General features: G+C 40.4%; 1 protein-coding gene across 5 annotated transcripts in view; it reads right to left on the reverse strand.

Moving 5' to 3' along the window:
* ankrd13b (ankyrin repeat domain 13B) overlaps nt 1-19571 on the reverse strand; it is a 97000-nt gene extending 77429 nt beyond the window's left edge. For 4 of the 5 annotated variants that reach the window (XM_012953577.2, XM_012953575.2, XM_012953576.2 and 1 more), the window contains exon 1: nt 19104-19571. In XM_012953577.2, coding sequence (XP_012809031.1) covers nt 19104-19205 — 102 coding nt within the window. In that variant the 5' untranslated portion in view covers nt 19206-19571. 5 annotated transcript variants of the gene reach the window in all.
* Nucleotides 19572-22767: the final 3196 nt, after the last annotated feature.

Consider the following 22767-nt stretch of genomic DNA (forward strand, 5'->3'; position numbering starts at 1 on the left):
TGGCTGCATTAGGTGTACAAAGAGTATGGATAATGTTTCACTATGCAAAGCACTTGTTGTAGCATGCAAGCTGCTGATCCCACTGCCGAGGGCCAATTATAAATAACGATGAACATGTGAAATATTCCAGCCTGGTGCCGAAACGTTGCCTTGGTTTGTAGGCACAATAAACATTTTTTACAAGAATCGGACTACTGCAGCGTGTTCATCGTGGAAGCATTAGGTGTGGCACCTTTTGGAATGTTTAATGTATCCCTGTACATGTGTCCAGTGGTCTATATAGGCGCACAGGGCTAGTTTTCAGTGCCCTGCAGCATTGTATATTGCTACTTTTACTTATATTATCTGTGTTGATAGCCTTTATGTATGTGGTAGAAATAGCTGTTTCTATGATTATCCCTAGACATTTTCCTTGCCTTGACTGGAGATCATTGCTTGTTTTCATTTAATTTCATGCTGTCTATCATGAAAGGAATCCATAACATCACAAGCTTTCATCATTCCTCCCTTGATATTTTGTGGCTAGTAAGACAAATTCTACCTTGTGGATTTCACAACGTGTAGTTTGTCCGATAAATGTCATCCCAATGCATGCTAAAACAAGTATATGGATTGTGCCTTATTATCAATGCAATGATTAGTAGCCATGCTAGCGGTAGAGCCAGTTTTAGCCATCGATGGGCCTTAAGACTGTATTGGTGGGTCTCCAATATATGGAAATAGACAAGTATTATATTATAATCCCCTGATCAAGAATATACATTCATGTGACCTGTCTGGCCGCAACAAATATGTAGTCCTGTCCCTGTGGGCCCTGGGCAAATGTCCCTTTGTACATTACAGCCCTGACTTACAGCCCTGACTTGCAAAGGACCTGGTGGCACCCCTGATTTTCCTGGGTGCTGGTAAAAAGTAAATATAATCAAAAATGGTACTGCACTCATTCGGGAACTAGTGCAAATAAGCGATTTATTGAAAAACGTTTTTTTTCAATAAATAAGTGTGGTACCTTTTTTGAGATATATATATATATATATAGTGTGGCTATCTGGAATAGTAAAAGACAAATTGCAGTAGTAGCAATTATAACAACTAGGCTTTTAGCTGTTATTATTATTATTAGTATTTATTATCATCCACATATTATGCAAAAGATGGGTATCTATATCAAACATACAAATGACACACATATACTGATTGCTACAAGTAAAGAGCCCCTGATCAATAGAGTTTGAAACTATAACTCCCAAATCCTTCAATGTCACTTTTATCTAGAAGCTGTAGTTCTTAAACAGCTGGAGAGTCAAGGGAGGTTCTAAGGCTTTGTAAGAAGCAGGCCAGCCCCAGCCATTCTGTTACGTTAGGCCGAGTAATTGTTCTGCCTTGCTGCTTTTCCTGCAAGTCATTTATCCAAGCAATCTCGCTGCTTTTTCTTTCTATTAATCAAGTTTTTCTTCCCGGTTTGTGCTACTGCAGCTCCTAGAATCTGACAAATGGACCCCTACAGTTTAATTTAACAGTGTGTAGAGGGAAGCAAGAGATATGTTAGATGAATTCACATTTACTCTTAATTATTCTCTTACGAAGGCACCCGGATCTTTTTGGGATACAGCAGCCACTTGCACAGCAGTAAATAAACTTTAAAATTCAAGGAGAAAAGTAACCAAAATTCAAATTTAGAATTAAAATTCGTATACATATTTAGTTACATAGGGTTGAAAAAAGGCCAGAGTCCATCAAGTTCAACCCTTCCAAGTACACCTAGCACACAAACCCATACTGACCTATCTATACACCCACATACAGACCCATACTGACCTATCTATCCACTCACATACAGACCCATACTGACCTATCTATCCACTCACATACAGACCCACACTGACCTATCTATACACTCACATACAGACCCACACTGACCTATCTATACACTCACATACAGACCCATACTGACCTATCTATCCACTCACATACAGACCCACACTGACCTATCTATCCACTCACATACAGACCCATACTGACCTATCTATCCACTCACATACAGACCCATACTGGCCTATCTATCCACTCACATACAGACCCATACTGACCTATCTATCCACTCACATACAGACCCATACTGACCTATCTATCCACTCACATACAGACCCATACTGACCTATCTATTCACTCACATACAGACCCACACTGACCTATCTATACACTCACATACAGACCCATACTGACCTATCTATCCACTCACTTACAGATCCATACTGACCTATCTATACGCTCACATACAGACCCATACTGACCTATCTATACACTCACATACAGACCCACACTGACCTATCTATACACTCACATACAGACCCATACTGACCTATCTATCCACTCACATACAGACCCATACTGACCTATCTATCCACTCACATACAGACCCATACTGACCTATCTATCCACTCACATACAGACCCATACTGACCTATCTATCCACTCACATACAGACCCATACTGACCTATCTATACACTCACATACAGACCCATACTGACCTATCTATCCACTCACATACTGACCCATACTGACCTATCTATCCACTCACATACAGACCCATACTGACCTATATATACACTCACATACAGACCCATACTGACCTATCTATACACTCACATACAGACCCATACTGACCTATATATACACTCACATACAGACCCACACTGACCTATCTATCCACTCACATACAGACCCATACTGACCTATCTATCCACTCACATACAGACCCATACTGACCTATCTATACACTCACATACAGACCCATACTGACCTATCTATACACTCACATACAGACCCATACTGACCTATCTATCCACTCACATACAGACCCACACTGACCTATCTATCCACTCACATACAGACCCATACTGACCTATATATACACTCACATACAGACCCATACTGACCTATATATACACTCACATACAGACCCATACTGACCTATCTATACACTCACATACAGATCCATACTGACCTATCTATACACTCACATACAGACCCTGCACTGCATACTCAAGGTGAGGCCTTACCAGGGACCTATAAAGAAGCAAAATTATGTTTTCATCCCTTGAGTCAATGCCCTTTTTTTTAAACAAGACATCACTTTATTTGCTTTAGTAGCCACAGAATGGCATTGCCTGGAATTAGACAACTTATTATCTATAAAAAAAAACCCAGATCATTCTCCATTAAGGATACCCCCAAAACACTACCATTTAGTGTATACCTTGCATTTATATCAAAGTACAGTTGCACCTACTTAGTAATATGCTTTTCTAATACTGATCCTTCCTGCCCCATGTAGAATATTGAAATGATTCAGTACAAAATTCAAGGGTTCCCAAATTATTACATAGCATCTCTCTATCTCTACTCCTCAATGTAGGACTTCCTTTGGGGAATCTGCAGCCCATACTGGGAATCTGCTCTATGATCATGGCAATACTGTATAACCTGCATTACTAGTTAGGTAAAGTAAATCCATAGTCACTTATGGGATTTTTTTCCCACATCAGTCACAGCTGATTATTAAGCATGCAGTAGTTGAGTAAAGCTTTTAACCCCACAACATTATAATAATTGACTCTGATATTGCATCAGAACCTAAATCCCAGCTCCACCCATGCACAACTAATGCTGCTGCATTAAGGGGTAAAACAGCTCCTATCCAATATTTTAGGAAGCAGAAAGCAAGTTGCTTGCTTTTTTAAGGTTTACATTGGAAACACTGCCATTGGAAACATGTGACCACAAATAAGGAGAATTACTAAACATGATTGAGGCAGTAAGACCAGGAAATGAAGTTCTGAAAGCTTTTAAAGACAATATTTACTTAGCCTGCCTGTAAAATTCTGCATCATTTTTAGAAAGCAATATATTATAAAATATGCCTTAAAGCCCATAGCACAGGGGACATATACTCTGATGGCTTTTTTTAGCTGGCAGATAAGCGCTTGAGCATGTCATAGGTATTAATGCAAATCGTCTGTCACCAGATATATTACGTGGATTTTGGACAGAAGATGCGCACTGGAGCTTTCATTAAAACTAATGGCAGGTTCCTAGACAGGATCTGCGCACTGCTCTGCCGGCTGAAAAGGCAGATATTAGGCCATATGTGTCATGCACCTTCATTTCTTTTTACAGTAGGATAACGGATCCAATACCTGTACATCAGCATATTCTAATAGGGGCAAGCTCCATTCGAAATTCTCTTAAAATTTTAATTTGTTTAGGTTTCCAAATTCTTTTAAAACCTGCTAAGCTGAGGCTATCAGCATTTGACCCAGTCCTTTTGGCATCTGTAGGACTGATTGAGCTATCTGCAGGAAGGAATAGCTTACTCTATCTCTGTTGTTAGAGCGGTAATGTGATGTGGCCTTCTCTAGTGCATAGGGGTTTACTGTTCAGGAAGATATGATGGCCAAATGGTAAACTGGTTGCTGAAATACCTTAGTAAAATGACAGTAATAGATAAGGCTTAAGAGGCTTTGGATGCTGACAGACACTGTAGGCATAACTGGAAAACCCTATTACAGTCAATAGAAAGCATGAGATTTGGGCTCTGGTGTTTGCGCAGTTGATAGAAGGGTATCAGCATATCCATGTACATTAATCATCTGCATGCTGGCAGCTTCTTTTTATTGCGCAAAAGAACTACATACCATGACCAGTGGTAATCTTCTTGCAAATTGTCAGAGCTGTGTGCACAGTGCAACTTTTATGGACACAAAGTTTATTCATAGGATTCCAGCGAAGGGACTTCTGCCCCCTGCAATTGAACCCCATGTGTCAGAATGAACTGAATGCTTGCGTTTATAAATCTGGTGCCAGTTGCAGCTAACATTTTCTGAGTAGTTATGGTGTGTATTCTGGTGTACAAAACAGCAATAGCATGTGTTTCTTTTGGCGCACGTTTTAAAAGAGAAAATATTGTGTGAAAAACAAGAATGTGCCTTACGCTAATGCTACACATAGCATAAGGAGCGTATTTTCGGCAAGCCCAAAATTGCTTGCTGAGAATACACTCCATAGACTCAAAATGCCCATCTGTGCCTGCACCCGAATGAATGGTGCAGGCACATGAAGCCGATATCCACCGAAAATATGAAGTCTCACGTTTTTTGGCGGATATCGACTACATGTGCCTGCACCCGAGCGTATTCCATTCATTCGGGTGCAGGCACAAGGTAGGCTAAATTTACAGTAGTGGGACATAGTCTCGGCAAGCGTTTTTCGGCTGGTCATTTTAAAAAGGGTAAAAGGTAAGCGATTAAAGTCACTTGGAGGTGCCTAACCCCCAGGTGACTTAGCCTTTCCTTCTCCTTTAAGGACTGGAGCCCAAAACTGCACTGCATACTCAAGGTGTTTTCTTCCCTTAAGTTAATACCCTGTTTTATAAGGGCTCTGGCACACGGGGGAGATTAGTCGCCCGCGATAAAACTCCCTGTTCGCGGGCGACTAATCTCCCCCGTGTGCCAGAGCCCTAAGACAGCACTTTGTTTGCTTTAGTAGCCACAGAATAACACTGCCTGGATTTAGACAACTTATTATCTACAAAAATCCCCAGATCCTTCTCAGTTAAGGATCCCCCCAACACACTACCATTCAGTGTGTAACTCGCATTTATATTCTTTCTACCAAAGTACATAACTTTGCACTTTTCAACACTGAATCTCATTTTGCAGTTTGCTGCCCAGTTTTCCAATTCTGTCAAATCGCTCTGCAAAGTGGCAGCATCCTGCATGGAACTTATAGTTCTGCACAATTTAGTATCATCAGCAAAAATACAAACATTACTCTCTATGCCCTCCTCCAGGTAAGTTATAAACAAGTTAAAAAGCAAAGGCCCAAGGACTGACCCCTGTGGTACTCCACTAACCACACTGGTCCAATTAGAAAATGTTCCATTTACCACCACTCTTTGTAATCTATCCTTCAGCCAGTTCTCTATCCAAGTACAAATATTATGTTCTAGGCCAATATTCCTCAGTTTTATCATTAACTTTTTGTGCGGTACTATATCAAATGCTTTAGCAATATCCAAGCAGATGCTATCCACTGCCAAGCCCAAGTCGAGGTTGCTGTTCACCGCCACATAAAAAGCAATTAAATTAGTCTGGCACAATCTGTTATTCATAAAACCATGCTGGCACAAACTTATAGTATTGTGATTTGCAATGTATTCAAATATCCTATCCCTTATTACCCCTACCACTCCTATAGTTTTCAGGCTGAGAACGGGATCCCTTTTTAAATAACGGCACCACATTAGCAATCCGCCAGTCTCTTGGCACCATGCCAGACCTCAATGAAATGAAAAATGAAATGAAGAGGTTAGGCAATCACACAGCTAAGCTCGTTTAAAGGAGAAGGAAAGGTAAAAATCACTGGGGGGATTTTGTAATTTGTGATTGTAATCGCTTACCTTTTACCCCGGCTGGTGCTCCTGTTAAAGGACAAGGAAAGTCAAAATCTATGAAGCACACTATTAAATAGTACTACTATTGCTGTGTAAAAATGCTATAATTCTGGCTTAAGGGCACTATTGAGACAACTGAAGGTATGCCTGTATTTTGAGATTAACTCTTTACTAGCCTTTCCTTCTCCTTTAAGAGAAAACCGCACAAGCCTGGGGTAACTGTGAGCGAGCATTTCTCCTTCCTTCTGTCTTCTGTATCCCAGGGGCAGGCACATGCACAGTAGAGTGAGAAAGTCAGCTTTCTTGTTAAAGTTCAGCTTTTCACTCTACTGCACATGTGCAAGCAGCGCAAAGACAGAAGAGGAGACACTCCCTCGCAGCTACCCCGGGCTGGCGTGGTTTCTTCTCACAGGAGAACCAGCCCAGGGTAAAAGGTAAGCCACTAAGGTCACTGGGTGGTGTCTAACATCTTGGCACCCCCCCCCAGTAACAGTGATGAGTGAATTTTTTCGCCAGGCATGGGTTCGCAGCGAATTTCCGCATTTCGCCATTGGCGAATTGTTTTGCGAAACATCCGTGAAAATTTGCTGCAAAAAATTTGTTGCGTAGAATTTTTTTTTTTCGCGCATCAAAAAAAGGCTGCACGACAAATGCGTTTTGCAAATTTTGCGCCGTTTCACAAATTTTCTTAAACATATTCGCATCACTAGCCCTGGACCTTTGTTTACCTTTATATCTGAATTTCCTCCTGAGTGACCCATGCATCAGTAGTTTATTATTATTCTAGTACAGGTATAGGACCCATTATCCAGAATGCTCGGGACCAAGGGTATTCCGGATAAGGGGTCTTTCCGTAATTTGGATCTCAACACCTTAAGTCTGCTAAAAAATCAATAAAACATTAATTAAACCCAATAGGATTGTTTTGCATCCAATAAGGATTATTTATATCTTAGTTGGGATCAATTCCAAGGTACCATTTTATTTCTACATAGAAAAAGGAAATCAGTTTTAAAATTCTGAATTATTTGATTAAAATGGAGTCTATGGGAGACGGGCTTTCCGTAATTCGGAGCTTTCTGGATAACGGGTTTCCGGATAAGGGGTCCGATACCTGTATTACTAAAATTGGATCTATTAAAAAAGAAACCTTCATTAGCTGGCTACTCAGTTGTGTAGACAGATGAATCATCAACCTACTGAACCCCCTGTGATAATAATGTTCCCACCCCTTTTTGGAATTTTTTTTTAATATTTAACATATTTTTTACATTTAAAAAAACCAGTTGAATTATTTTTAGGGTGAAGACACACTAGTAGCAGCTAATTTTTCACGTCTATTAAACTCCAGAAAATACCTTGCCATAGACAATAATTAAAATTGCCTCTGCTAAAACACATGTAGAGACAATTATCAGTTAATGATCAGAATAGTTTATTATAGTAGCTACGACAAGTAGCTGCTACTAGTAACTCTGTGTGTCTTCACCCTTAATGATATTGCTATTTGCATTACCATTAGTTCCCTCATCAAAGCATATCTAATGCTAGTGTTATGTCCTTTTACTGGGTTGTATCTGACAGCCAGTAGAGATGTAGCGAACTGTTCGCCGGCGAACTAATTCGCGCGAACATCGGGTGTTCGCAAGTCCGCAAATTCGCGAACTTTCCGTGATGTTCGCAATTTGGGTTCGCCGGCACCGAAAAAATCGCAAAACTTACGATAACGGTACGAATGCTCCGAAAAAGTCGCAAAACTTACGATAACGGTACGAATGCTCCGAAAAAGTCGCAAAACTTACGATAACGTTACGAAAGCTCCGAAAAAGTCGCAAAACTTACGATAACGTTACGAAAGCTCCGAAAAGTCGCAAAACTTACGATAACGGTACAAATGCTCCGAAAAAGTCGCAAAACTTACGATAACGGTACGAATGCTCCGAAAAAGTCGCAAAACTTACGATAACGTTACGAAAGATCCGAAAAAGTCGCAAAACTTACGATAACGGTACGAAAGCTCCGAAAAAGTCGCAAAACTTACGATAACTTTACGAAAGCGCCGGAAAATACGAAAAAGTCGCAAAATTACCGATCATTTCGAAAAACAGCGTGTGTCAATTTTTCAGAGAAATTTTTGCTTGATCCCCCTCCTGCATGCCACTGTCCAGGTCGTGGCACCCTTTAAACAACTTTAAAATCACTTTTCTGGGCAGAAATGGGTTTTCTAGGTTTTAAAGTTCGCCTTCCCATTGAAGTCTATGGGGTTCGCAAAGTTCGCGAATATTCGCAATTTTCGGCGGAAGTTCGCGAACAGGTTCGCGAACTTTTTTTTTGAGGTTCGCTACATCCCTAACAGCCAGATTGGAAGATAATTGTATAGCAAACCCGCAGTAATAACCAAACTATAAACCACATGTAAAAGGACAGGACTCAATTCATAAGAATAACTGGAAACAAAACACTGGGCCAATCTATTTTAAGTCTGTTCTCCAAATAAGGTTAAAGAAAAATATACTTGAAGTTTCAGTGAAGCCGCTGTTTAGTCGCCCCCCTTATATTGAGGGATTTAACGTCATAGCAAGCTCGGGTGTTCCAGACAAGCACCAAAAAAAAATGTTAATAAGAATTCATGGATTTTTTTTTGTACTTCAGCCAGACCACAACTTTTCATAAATCCTTTTTCCCAAAGTCATGGAAAAAATACAATCCCTTTAGTCACTTATATTGGTTTTCTAAGAATCACACATGTTTACCACAGTACGTATTTAAAGGGAAACTATCATGAAGATAAAAATGAAATATAAGCTATATCTCAAGGAAATCAGGAACTTCTAAATAAAGGTTTGACTGTTGGCTACAGGGTACTAGAATGGGACATGCATTTTGCAGGTTACTGCATTATCCACAAAGGTTTTTGGCTTTTCAGACTAAAGGTGGCCATACACGAGCAGATCTGCTCGCTTGGCGATGTCGCCAAGCGGGCGGATCTTCCCCCGATATCTCCACCTACGGGTGGGCGATATCGGGGAGCATTTAGGTAAAAAAAAAATAATCCGATCGTTTGGCCCTGGGGCCAAACGATCGGATTATGTGGGCGGCAATGGGGCAGTCGGATCGGGGACCGCATCAACGAGCCGATGCGGTCCCCGATCCGATCGGATTTTCTAACCTGGCCGATCGAGATCTGGCCAGATATCGGTCGGCCAGGCAGCTCTGCTCTCCCCATACACGGGCCGATTAGCTGCCGAATCGGTCCAAGGGACCGATATCGGCAGCTACAGTCGGCCCGTGTATGGGGGAAGTCTGAATAACATTTCAATAGTTGCAGCAGTATAAATAGGCCAAGAAACAGCCCTATGGGGCACTAGCCTTAAAGCAGGAATTTTTAGCATTAGAAGAGGTTTGACCTGCTGTAGAACGGACCCCAGAACTGCGGGGCCAAGGAACAGTGGGGCCCAAACTACTGTATTTTTCTACCTCCTCATATCTTACCACTGCGTTTTTCCCCCCTTCTCCACCAGCCGCAAATTAATGAGTGGCAAAGCGAGCAGCAGGAAAGGGAATGGGAGCAAAAAAGGTGGAAGCGCATGTCTGTGAGCTGGGCCCCCCAAATCATTTTTTAGTAGGACGGCCCAGCTCTATTTAGTTATGCCACTGGGTGTGAAGCAGATGGAAAGAAGCCATATATCGACTGGCAAAAGTTAAATATCCAGGCATCACCCACATTATTAAATCATAGGCATTCATATAGTGTAGACCATTCCAGGTGCCCAGGGCAGACCTGAAAAACACCTAATTTTGACCTTCGCTCCCACTGCAGTTTTTGGCTTTGATGTTTAAAACTGAGCAGCTACAATGAAATATTTCAGTGATCTTTTGAAAAAGATACAAATTCTTATTCACATTCTCTAATCACCATTAAAGGGCATGTCAAACCCAAAAACAATGTTTTGCATAATGAAAGAAAACATAATTCTAATCAACTTTCCAATATGAAATAATTAAAAATTTGTAGCGCTTTAAATGTTATTTGTAAATGTAATTGCTATTGAAAGCAGCATCTGCTGAACTCCTGGTTGTTACATTTTAAACAATGTTGCAAAGGTCTTGCTCCTCCAGCAATACAGGTGTGTCAGTCTGCTGCTTGTGTTACATTGTTTCAACAGTCTGAGCCACCAGGGCAGAGAATAGAAAGCACAGGCAAGCACTGCTTCTAATAGCAATTATAAATACAAATAACTCAAAAACCATTACAAACTTGTAATAAATGTATATTGCAAAGCTGCTTAGAATTTTGGTTTCTTTTATTAGGCAAAACATTATATTTTGCATTGCCTTGTCCTTTAAAAATCTCAAGGATGGCAGGACAGGAGCACTCTTTCAGAACTATATTTGTATAATATGATGAAGTGTCTTGGGAAATTCTACAAACTACAGACATGAAGTGTCTTGGGTCAGGAGAAAGTTTATTGGAGCTTTATAGATAGTAATAATTTGACTCCCACACATTCAATTTCAGGCACTCACATTATGCAACTGGTCTGTTGTGTGCCCCCACATGGCACATTAATGGCACCTACAGAGTGCATACAGTAGTAGCTGGTCACTGACCTGCAGTGACATTGTTAGCAGAATGTGGTTACCATTGCTGCAAGGGTGGGACATGCTCCATGCTCCATGCTGAGCAAGCAATGGACTCTGGTGACCAAAAAACATTGACTGGGAGGCTTCAATTTTATTGTTATTCTTTTATTACTAATTATCATTCTGTTCAGGATCTCTCCTTTCTTATTCCATTACCATTCATTTACTTGAATTTACTGATACCCGGGGCCAAAGTACAAAAGTAATAAGGGGTTTCAGAATGATGTGGAAGTTAGGGAAAAGGTAGGGGGTAGGGTGCAAAATGCAGACAGCACTATATTCATGGGGGAGGCCTCAAGTCTTGTGCCCTGAAACGGAATGCATAGCCCTGCGGCAATTAAGAGTGAATAGAAGGCAGTGTTTAAAGTGCAAAAAAGTAGTAAATGACTCCTAATGACTTTCTAATTTTTTTTTATTTGCTTAAGTCATAGCGACCAGAAAGCAGTTCAAAGTTTCAGCACCATATATGCAATTCAAAATCCCCAATAATAAAAGAACGAAGACCAATTAAAAAGTGCCATAAAATATTGCTGAGAGCTTTACTTTATTTAGAGCAGGGTTTGGCAAATATGCATATTGTGTCCTTTCCAATAGAATATAGAAGGGTTACACGCTCAAGTATATTTATTAAAGTATTTCAATAAATGTATCCTGTAATCCAGCGTTTTTCAACCACTGTTCCGCGGCACACTAGTGTGCCGCGAGATGTTGCCTGGTGTGCCGTAGGCAGGGCACCAATGTACTAGGGGGGCACTGCTCTTGGCACCAATGTACTAGGGGGGCACTGCTGCTGGGCACCAATGTACTAGGGGGGCACTGCTCTTGGCACCAATGTACTAGGGGGCACTGCTGCTGGGCACCAATGTACTAGGGGGGCACTGCTGCTGGGCACAGAGTTAAATTTTTTAACATTTTCTAATGGTGGTGTGCCTTGTGATTTTTTTCATGAAACAAGTGTGCCTTTGCCCAAAAAAGGTTGAAAAACACTGCTGTAATCCATTGATTTGTACAGTGATCCCTGTAACGGCACTGCATCAAGACAGCCGAGGCTATTGGTCTTATAGAAAATCAATGGGTTCAGTCAAAGACTTTGTAAAGACTTAGTGGGGTTTCTTTGTTTTATAGGCATATGAATGAAAATGTCAGCCCAGCAGATTAGATGACCATAATAATATTAATTATTGCTAGTCAATTAGCTTTCACAAGCTTTCCAGCTGTTTGTGTTATTTGTCAAATATCACACCACACTGTTAATAATAAAAATACATCAGTGGTTATTGTCTCCTTTAGTTCCCACTGTTTTAGTATAATAAGTATAATTCTAGTATAATTCTTTACATACAGGCCCCAAAAAGAAGGACAAAATAATATCCTGCTTGAGGTGGTGCAGTACTTAAAGGAAGGCCACCCTAATTAGAGCCATTCCGTGTGATGTTAAGGTTCTAGTATATAATGAGGAATATTTATTATAGTGTGTAAGCCAAATAATGTTGCCCATAGCAACCAATGTATGTGACAAAGGCCCAGTGACTATTTTCAAATGTAGGTGTGAAAGATGGGAATGATTTGGGCTAGTGAATGTAAGTGACTTTCTTATCTCGCCTATTGCAATGCAGTTATCACAAGCTCTATTCATATATAATAGAACTGGTATGGGATCCATTATCTGGAAACCCATTATCCAGAAAGCTCCGAATTATGGAAGGGCCATCTCCCAAAGACTCCCTTTTAATCAAATAATTCAAAATGTTAAAAATGATTCCCTTTTCTCTAATAATAATACAGTAGTACCTTGTACTCAATCTTAACTAACATATAAATAATCCTTGTTGGAGGCAAAACAATCCTGTTGGTTCTCTTTAATGATTTTTAGTAGGCTTACGGAGATCCAAATTAAAGATAGACCCTTTATCCAGGTCCCGAACATTCCTGATAACAGATCCTATACCTGTATTATATTTCCTACTATAATGTATAATTGTGTAATAACACATGGGCCTTGAGCAGGGTTGCCACTTGTCCGCTTTTGATCTGGACATCCCAGTTTTCCTAAGGGCTGTTACTTGGCCCACCTCTCCCTGAGCCCCCACCCACCCACCCACCAAGTCTGCTGTACCATAGATCCACCATTGACTGCAGTAAGGACAGTTGCACTGGGACCCAGAACTTAACTGGAAACCAAAACGTTGGCTATAGGAGAGCAAGGGAGCAAGAACTATTCTTGTACTACAAATCTTGCATTCCACCACTGAATCTGTGCTTAGTTTCAGGAGTAATAGTAATATTAAATCAGTGATAATCTTAATTTTGGCTATATCCATCATGAAAACAATCATTTGGTATCAGAATTATAAAAAGAAATGTTAAAAAGCCAATCTTATTTGCAGTATGGGCCATGAGATATGCTTTGGAAGGAAATGTGAAAGAAATGCAGGACAAACTTTGGAGCAATGTATACTGATATATCAAGTCCACAGATCTCTGTACTTCCAGTAAAAAGGTTAATTAATTTTTAAGTGTTTAAAGGTGACTGCCCTTCGCTCATATCTCCGAAGCAACATTAGGAGTCGCTATGGTAACTGTAATGCTGAACCATGCCGAGCAAAAGAAATAACTTTTAAATAAACAGCAGGCTATTTCTATAAGGCTTATAAACATGATTTTGCAAGGGAGTACTGACTTTTCTTCTGAGAGTAACAGACTGAGATCTATTTTCTGCCATCAAAGCGGAGGGTAAAGTGCAGGCCTCCTGAGGCCACAAACGGCTTCATTATGCAGAATACAGCAGGGAATGTAAAAACAGACACATGAGATAAAGCAGTTGTCCCTTCCACTGGCTCTGCAGACAATGCGGGTCCTCAAAGCGCCTCTAACAGGCCTGGCATTCCTGATAGCTGAGCAGGTGTTGTGCCACTCACTCATGCCCATGGTGGGATAGGGGATATGGATAGGGGTCCTCAAGCTGTGAAAAGCTGGGGTATCTCTGCAGAGCGCTGCTTCTTCATGGAAAGTGCTTTTATTATAGTCTGAGCATCTGTGGCAATACATGCAAAAAATAAACGGCACTTAACACCCCACTGCTGGCTCTGGCAACTGCCTGCACTATTACCAGAACATATAAGGCATGGTTTATTCTGTTCTGTTTAATTTGTTCAAGTTTCCTGCATCATTAAAAAATAGATTACGCTGCCCATAAACAGTGAGGTCTCCAGTATTTCTGACAATCCACTGTACGGGCATGGGATCCCTAATCCAGAAACCTGTTGTCCACAAAGCTCCGAAGGCCATCTCCCATAAACTTCATTTTGATTCAATAATTACATTTTTTAAAAACAATAGCCTTTTTTTCCATAACATTAAAACAGTAGCTTGTACTTGATCCCAACTAAGATTAATCTTTATTGGAGGCAAACCAATTCTGTTGTGTTTATTTAATGTTTAAAGGATTTTTTTAGCAGACTAAAAAGTATGGCGATCTGAATTACAGAAAGATCCCTTTTATGTAAAACCTGAGCATTCTGGATAACAGGTTCCACAACTGTGCTAGGTAAGAGAAAAACAAATTGTTTGGCATTGTTGTCGTGTAGCACTGAGGTCCTAGATTCTATTCCAGACAGAGATGGCTGCAAGATGGCTGTAGGGTGCATTTATGAGCTAATGATGTGTTAAACATTTTCAGAAGAAACTGCCATGTTTTTTTACCTGCAATGCAGCATTTGTTCCATAATTCCAACATAACTGCATTCTGAGGGGTGCAATGTGTCTACCTCAACTGCAGTTTTTGACACAAGTGCCTTTAATGAATGGGATTTTTCATGCAACTCACAGCTGCAAATGTAGAAGGGCGCGACTGCACTTTGTGGCAGTAAATTAGACCTTGTATCAGGCCTGGACTGGGATTCAAAATTCGCCTTGGCATTTCAAGTAAATGGAGGTCTGAACATCCCCCCACCAGCCCAATAAATACTGACTGTCTATGGCAACATGTTGCTCACCAACCCCTTGGATGTTGCTCCTGTCTTAAATGCAATCTTTATTTGCATCAAAACCTTTAGTAGTACCAAACAAAGCCTTCTGTATGGCATTAGTTCAGATATGAGCTACCTATAGCCAATCACAGCCCATATTGTGCACCCCCAGGAACCTTTTCCATGCTTGTGTTGCTCTCAAACTCTCTTTACATTTGAATGTGGCTCACAATAAAAAATGTTGGGGACCCTGATAAAACTGACCATAACATGTGTGTGAATATGATAAGGATCTTAGGTTGTAAATTAACCTTTTAATATATAGATCTTAATCATGTTATACAGTATATGGCCAAAAGGGTTTCTACTCACTTTTCTGTACCATAATTACTGAACTGCATCTGAAAACTTCCCTTCCCATAAAGACATGGGCAGTTGTAGTTAACCAGGCAAAAGCTGAAAATTGCTACTTTGGTTAATTTTTGGGGTGTGTAAATATAACAAAGGAAACAAGACATTCAATGTATTTTTTTTGGCTTTATCAAGTGAGAACTTTTGATAAGAATTGTTGCAGTGACAAATATGTGCCGTTGTTTTACTCACCAAGAAAAGCCTTTTAAATGTAGGAGGGTAAAGGTTTTGCCAACATTTAATTTCATTAGCTTCCCCAGGAGGGTTATGGGCAGGCTAGATTTGGGCCTATGTTACAGTTGGGAGGGGGAAGCAGGTCTCTTGGCAATTCAGTAATTGGCCAGGGTGGTGTCAGGATTCCCCTAGTTTATAAATAGGGAAGCCCACATATGCACAGTCTCTTTAGGTTCCCCCACTTTCTGGAGGAGTTGTGGCGAATGCTGAAGAGCCTGGAACAGAGGTAGGTTCCAGTAAGAGAAGAACATGGAAGATCTGTAATAACTCACTCTAGTAGCGAGAGGCAGGATCAGGGTAGTTAGTAGAGCAGACAGAGGCTTCAGCAAGGAGGCCAAGAAGGGTTAAAGGAACAGTAACACCAAAAAATGAAAGTGTATAAAAGTAACTAAAATATAATGTGCTGCTGCCCTGCACTGGTAAAAGTTGTGTGTTTACTTCAGAAACCTACTATAATTTATATAAATAAGCTGCTATGTAGCCATGGAGGCAGCCATTCAAAGGAGAAAAGGCACAGGCACATAGCAGATAACAGATAAAACACTATTGTATTTTACAGAACTTATCTGTTATCTGCTATGTAACCTGTGCCTTTTCTCCTTTTTTCCAGCTTGAATGGCTGCCCCCGGGGCTACACAGCAGCTTATTATATAAATTATAGTAGTGTTACTGTAGCAAACACACCAGTTTTACCAGTGCAGGGCAACAGTACATTATATTTTTATTACTTTAAAGCTCTTTCATTTTTTGGTGTTACTGTTCCTTTAATACCCTGTGGTGTCAGTGCCGCCAGTATAGGGATGCTTTGCTTTGGTTTTCTAACTGTTGAAACCTAATTGCTGATTGGTTGCCCTGGGCAACATCACTGGTACTGCTTCACTCCACTTTTTACACAGTATGATAAATTAATATTTGTTGGAGCCAAGGCAGTGAGTACTACCTCTAGGTAGTGTGCTGTATAACATCTGATAGAAGAAAGTACTTGAAGCATTTACTGATGTTGTACGATCTAAATCAGTACCCACCAACCTAAATTGTGTTTTATCTGCCCAGTGGCACCCAAATTATATGAAAGATTTGTTTTGTGGTGGTATGTAGTGTAATTAACCCTTCCTACAGTGAAAAAAGTTGCATGTACCACGTACCCTACCAGGAGTTGAGACCAATTTGAACTGGTTTGAAGTAGTCTATTTGGGGGATAATTACAATTTTAGGTCCCCCCATGCCAAAAAACCTGTTACATAAACATTTACAGTCATTTACGGTTGTGGCAACTGCAGCTGTGCTCCAAGCTACTTCCTGCAGTTATTGCAGCTGAAGTATTTAAAGAGAATGATAATTACACTTGTGTCTAACATTTTCAGAGCAAATGTTGCATCACATCCAGAGAACACGCCCAAAATAGAGTTAGCATCAAATTCACTGGAAGCCAATGTGGCACGCCTATTGAGGCAACCCATTGTGGGAACCCTGGAGATACCACCAGGTCCAGGGTCCCTTAGCGTGAATAGACACAGCTCGGCACAAATGATCAGAAGCGGCAGAATGGACTTGTTGGCCATGCAGAACCATGTTTGTATGCAAGAAACTTTTTGAATTGAATGAAATGAATTGCGGAAATATGCGCTCCTCATTTTGGACATACATAAATGACCCCCTTATTGTTTCCTAAACCCAGGACAAAAGTCCTTTGGCCCTATAATATGTTCCAGGTGCACATTCACAAATAACCTTTGATATAAATAGCATATGCTGTATTAATACTCTGATATAGAAATCCCATGATCTACTCTCCCTTTACCCAACCATACATGCATTAAGTTCAGGATTCTATTCACTGTCATTTATTTTGCAGTCATTACTGAGGCACAGAGGGCGCAGAAGCCACATTTTTTCCCTTCTGGTGTCTCTCATTAAATTACATCTCTGTTTGCTGCAGCTGGCAGAATCTCTTATTGTGTTCATAATAACAGCCTATCTGGGCAGATATATCTGGTCCTGGCGTTCATTTTCAAAGGATCACATGCCCGTGCAATCAAGATAAGGCAGGGGATGTGGTTATAATATAGCTGGCTGCACCCTCTCAGCCCCTTCCCTATTTCTCAGTAATGAATGCTTCACATTGTACTAGAGTATCGGTACCTCCACTGTAACATGCATTCCCTCACCCTCCCGCACTCACTCCCAAACATCCAAGTCTATTCCGGAATTTACATACCTGGAGCCTTTCTACTTCCACCCTACAGATCTATACTACCATAAATCACTCTAAAATCCTACATACAGATCCATACACCCATATGTCTTCTGCCCACACAATTTCCAAATCATTATGAAACACCATAGGTGTCTGCATCTCTCCTGCCACCTTCCCACTCTGCGTATCTATTTCAGGGACGCTCTCCTCCCACTAAGTTCAGCAGATATATTACCTCTGTCTATCAACTGTCTATATATATGTGTGTCAGTCCACCGCCCCTGAGGTACATCTACCATCACGTTGCAACAATGGGTGGCTGTCAGAGGATTCTGGGAATTGTAGTTTAATAACTTGCAGGTGGTATGTTGGACACTTTTACAATGTTAAATAATAAGGAAGTGTAACCCACTGTAACACCCAATATACAGTTTAGTGTTTCCACATTTACCTGCAGTCATAAAAGTAACATGCAATCAAAGGTTCTGGGTTCCATGTTGATCTATGAGGCGTTGCATGTTTCCAATAAACAAGACCAAATGACCCTTGTGCAGAAAGGGTTACATTTTTGGCAAGTATAAATATTCCCTACGCTGTACTATATCTAGGTTTATTGTGAATATTTTACCCGTTATCTACATTATATATAGTACACCAAAAATGACACTCTCTGAGCTTGATTTAGTAACACAGTGCCACTTCAATGTGAGTGGCACAGGTGCACTTTAGCCACTTTTTTTTTGCCCAATAAACCTTTGTTTCCCCCATTATGCACAGTATCCAAATGCTGTCTATAAGCCGCTAGTCCTTTGCAGCTGAGACCCTCACATAATGACACATAAATGTGACGCAAATTTGTGGGTGCAGGGGACTTCAGGGGGCATGGGGGCTACTGACAGAAGCTGTCTCTTTGTACTTTACCTTTAGACTGATGTTAGGAATGGGCTTACCTTGAGGAGTACCCAGAGCAATTGTAGACAATAATGCCATTTAAAAAATGTGTTAAATATTGGCATCAGTTGGGGTCTGGTTGTCTTAGCAAATGAGCCCCATTATCGCTATGCCAAATACATATATGCCCACATATATCGACAGACTGATTCTGCCAGCAAAATTTGCCCTGCCCATTCCCCCCACTGGGGTACCCTACATTTTCCCTCCAGTACAAACATCATACAACACCCATGCACCCACCTGCTTGTCTGTAAGCTCCTTCTCAAGCTCCCTGTATTTATTGTGCCACACCAGGCAGTGCAGTGGGTATCTGCTGTCCGGACCTTTCCTTGCTGGCATCATCCTCGTTTCATGCTGGATTGGCCCCAAATTGCCGTGCGGAGTGGTGTGGGAGAGAGGACAGAAGGGGTGGGTCTCAGGAAAGCAGTGGGTGCATGCCTGTGTGCCTGCAACTGTGCGTCCTTATACAGCAGCAGCAGCAAGTACTCCTGAGCCCAGGACACAGATGCACATCTCCTGGCAGCTCCCAGCCCACACTACTCACTGCTACAGAAAATGGAAGAAAAAGGATGGGCAGAGGGGGGAAAGTTTAGGTATGGCACTGAGCAAAATCTGCCAGGAGAAGAGAGAAAGGATATGCCAGGGGCTCCTGATGGGCTCAGGACTCCTCCCTGGCAGCGCTGCCTTTAGCTCAGCTGTCTGAGCATTGTGCTGGATGCTACCAGTGATTGGCAGGAGCGATTTGCATCATGGGGTTTGTAGTTCCCCTGCAGATGTAAAGGAATGAGTGCCATCTATTGGTCAATCACAATAAATGCAATGGTACAAAACTAATCGTACATTAAGAGTTTCTCAGCATTTATTCAAATAATTATGAAAAATAAGGTGGTAAATATCATATATGGATATATATATATATATGTTAGGCAAGGGTATAAGGGTATAAAAGCAATTGTATTACAGTACAAATTATCTATGGAATTTTCTATGGAACTCCCTATACCATTTACAGTATATATTATACTTGATTTATGCTTCATCACTATTACAATTGTTTTTTAACATTCGGTACAATTGGAAGACACAGAACTTCTATGGGGACAGGGTTACGCCAATATAAATACTGCATTAAAGGTGTTTCATCTTCGTATGGCTGCTTCATTGATCGTTTGGGCAGTGTAGAAAAGCTGGTGCATTCTTTAGAATCTTTTAATAGTCACAATTTAGGGATATACTCCAAAATGTCAGTACATTTTCAGTAAAAAAGATAAGATTATATCTCCATAAATGGTTGCTAAGATTATACCAGTAAAGAATCTTTGCCAAATCCCGAACCGAATACTGGATTTGGTGTATCTCTTCCTAAAACAAAATTATTCTGAATAATAAAGAATTGGACAAATATGATCAAGTTGCATGTGTTCCCCTTTATAATTCTATTGTCAATTTAGGAATATTCTTAAAATACACTGGAATATTTCTAAGCAAACTGTACCTTGAAGTGTAGAACACAATGTTAAATATAAAAGTAATAGTAGTATCTAAAATATTGGTCAGTAGTAAGATTAGGACCACAATAGGGAAAAAGGAAAGAAAATGAATATACAAGAATTTCTAAATGTGGTAAAAGACTAAATATAATAAAAAATCATTACATTTATTACTATAAATTGTGTCATAAAACGACTTGTACATGTAGTCTAAATTATTAAGGAACAAATTGTAGAACAAATCAGTGCTAATATTAGTAAAGCCAAAAAATATTCTGTACCCATGCATAGATAGACACTATTTATTGGGCTGGGGGGTGCTGTTTGGGCCTCTGTGTATTTAAAATGCCAGGGCCTATTTTGATGCCCAGTCCAGAACTTAATGCAAATAAAAAGGAGAATATTATGACACTTGATTATGATGGAACAAGGTGGTCCTGACACAAAGCATGTGAAAGTATGGCCACCATCTTGGTTGAACAGTGACTGTTGAATTATTTCTTTATTTCTGCCTTCTATAAGAGCACAAATGTTTATTTATTTAGTTTCATACTCATATAAGTCCTAGGGTATTGAATTTATCCATGTTTTGCTTTCCTTTTTTTATAGTGGTGTATGAATTTGTATATGGAGTAATTTGGTGCTAGTTGGATATTATGCTTATTTAGTTTCACCTACCTCAAGCCTTTATTAAAGTATTTTATAATACTTGTATTTAATACACAAGTTATTATATAGTAATCAAGCCCAGTACATTAAATGTTTGGTTTGTAGTTCCCATCAGTGAGTGGCTTCCAGTGCAGGGAGTCACTTTCACCATCTTTTCCTTGCCTCTGGCTGATATAGCCAGGAATGACAGCTCTGCTATTGTTATGCTGTAACCCCAGGGGAAGTGGGGAATCGTTATTTCATTTAAGTAGTAGGTGACAGCAAACTTTGCTAAACAGCACAACCTGGCTATTACTAGTTCTGTAGGTAGTGCTGTATAAATAACTATACAGTATAATACTTAAAGTCAAAAATCATAATCATTGTGTGTGTTACTTAGACCAAATGAAATTATATTGTGAAATATAAGCAAAATAATTTCTCTATTTTAGAAGCCTTTGTATTCTGCATTATGCTATTCCCCTGAAATCAGCTCTGATCACAGCTCCTGGAAACCTCGCCACCTACAGATCAGTTCCTGATACTGTACAGTCACAGACATATACCGTCTGAAGGAAAATAGCGCTCTGATGTTTTTGGTGCTCAGGAAGGAGATGGGAATGGGCATATAAGGCTTCTTAACATAAGAACATATAATACATATAATGGATCTATATCTATATCTATATCTATATCCCATAGCAACCAATCAGCATTTAGAATTTGCTGGTCACCTATTTAAAAGCAGACATCTTAGTGGTTGCTATGGGTTACTGCTACTGGGCAAACTGATTTTTTTACATATGTGGCATCCTTCCATTTATTTTATATTGTACAAAGATGTCCAGGGTATGATAAGTATTTAACATACATTGACCAGCCAATGACTAGATGGGCCAATGACTTCAAGAAGACAAGTAAAAGTCATTTGCCAGATCTGTAGGGGGTAGAAAAGTTGTCAAAAAAAGTGCAAGAGTGCAGATAAGCGCAGAATGAAATATTTGCATGTCGCAGGAAACACATCTGCTGGTTGTGGACAAATCAAAAAAAAAAGGGGGGGCAAACAGAACAAACTCCTCTTATTTAGTTTAATCGTAACTACAGCCCATCAGTTTGCCCAGATGCAGCCCCTTTCCACCTGCTCGTGTGAACAGAACATATGTTGCCCATCTTAACTCGGCACAAGGTGACAATTAAAGAGATTTCATTCTTCCCTCCACCTTCATATCACTGGCAAACAGTCTCAGTGTTTTTAGTTATTATAGAGATCTGGAACCCCTCTAACATCAGTCTGACCCCCCAGGGATATTTGATCAAATAACTTTCCCTTTATAATAGCCTTTGATGAGACCCATCATGTCTGGCACTATCAGGTGTTAGGGGGCATCTTGCAAAGGGCAAGACGCATTGGGACAGGAATCGTCATGTGTTTTCCCCCCCAATGTATAATATAAGGTTGAAGGGATGCTGGCAGGAGGAGGGCCGTACCATAGTATCCAACAGCTAGTGCTTTAGAGTGAATGTATGAGCCAAGTATGGATGATCCTCCATGGGTGGGAGAGGACATACTGGCTGAAAGATGAGTGAATGTTAGTGAGTGAATGTGATAAGCCTGTATGGGGTGGAGGGACATGAATACAGGCAGAGTGAATGTATGAGCCAAGTATGGATGATCCCCCATGGGGTGGGAGAGGACATACTGGCTGAAAGATGAGTGAATGTTTTTCCCTTTTTATCATATGGGTTGTTTTGCAATATGAAATGTC

The sequence above is a fragment of the Xenopus tropicalis genome, chromosome 2, assembly GCF_000004195.4.
Source record: "Xenopus tropicalis strain Nigerian chromosome 2, UCB_Xtro_10.0, whole genome shotgun sequence".
NCBI lineage: Eukaryota > Metazoa > Chordata > Amphibia > Anura > Pipidae > Xenopus > Xenopus tropicalis.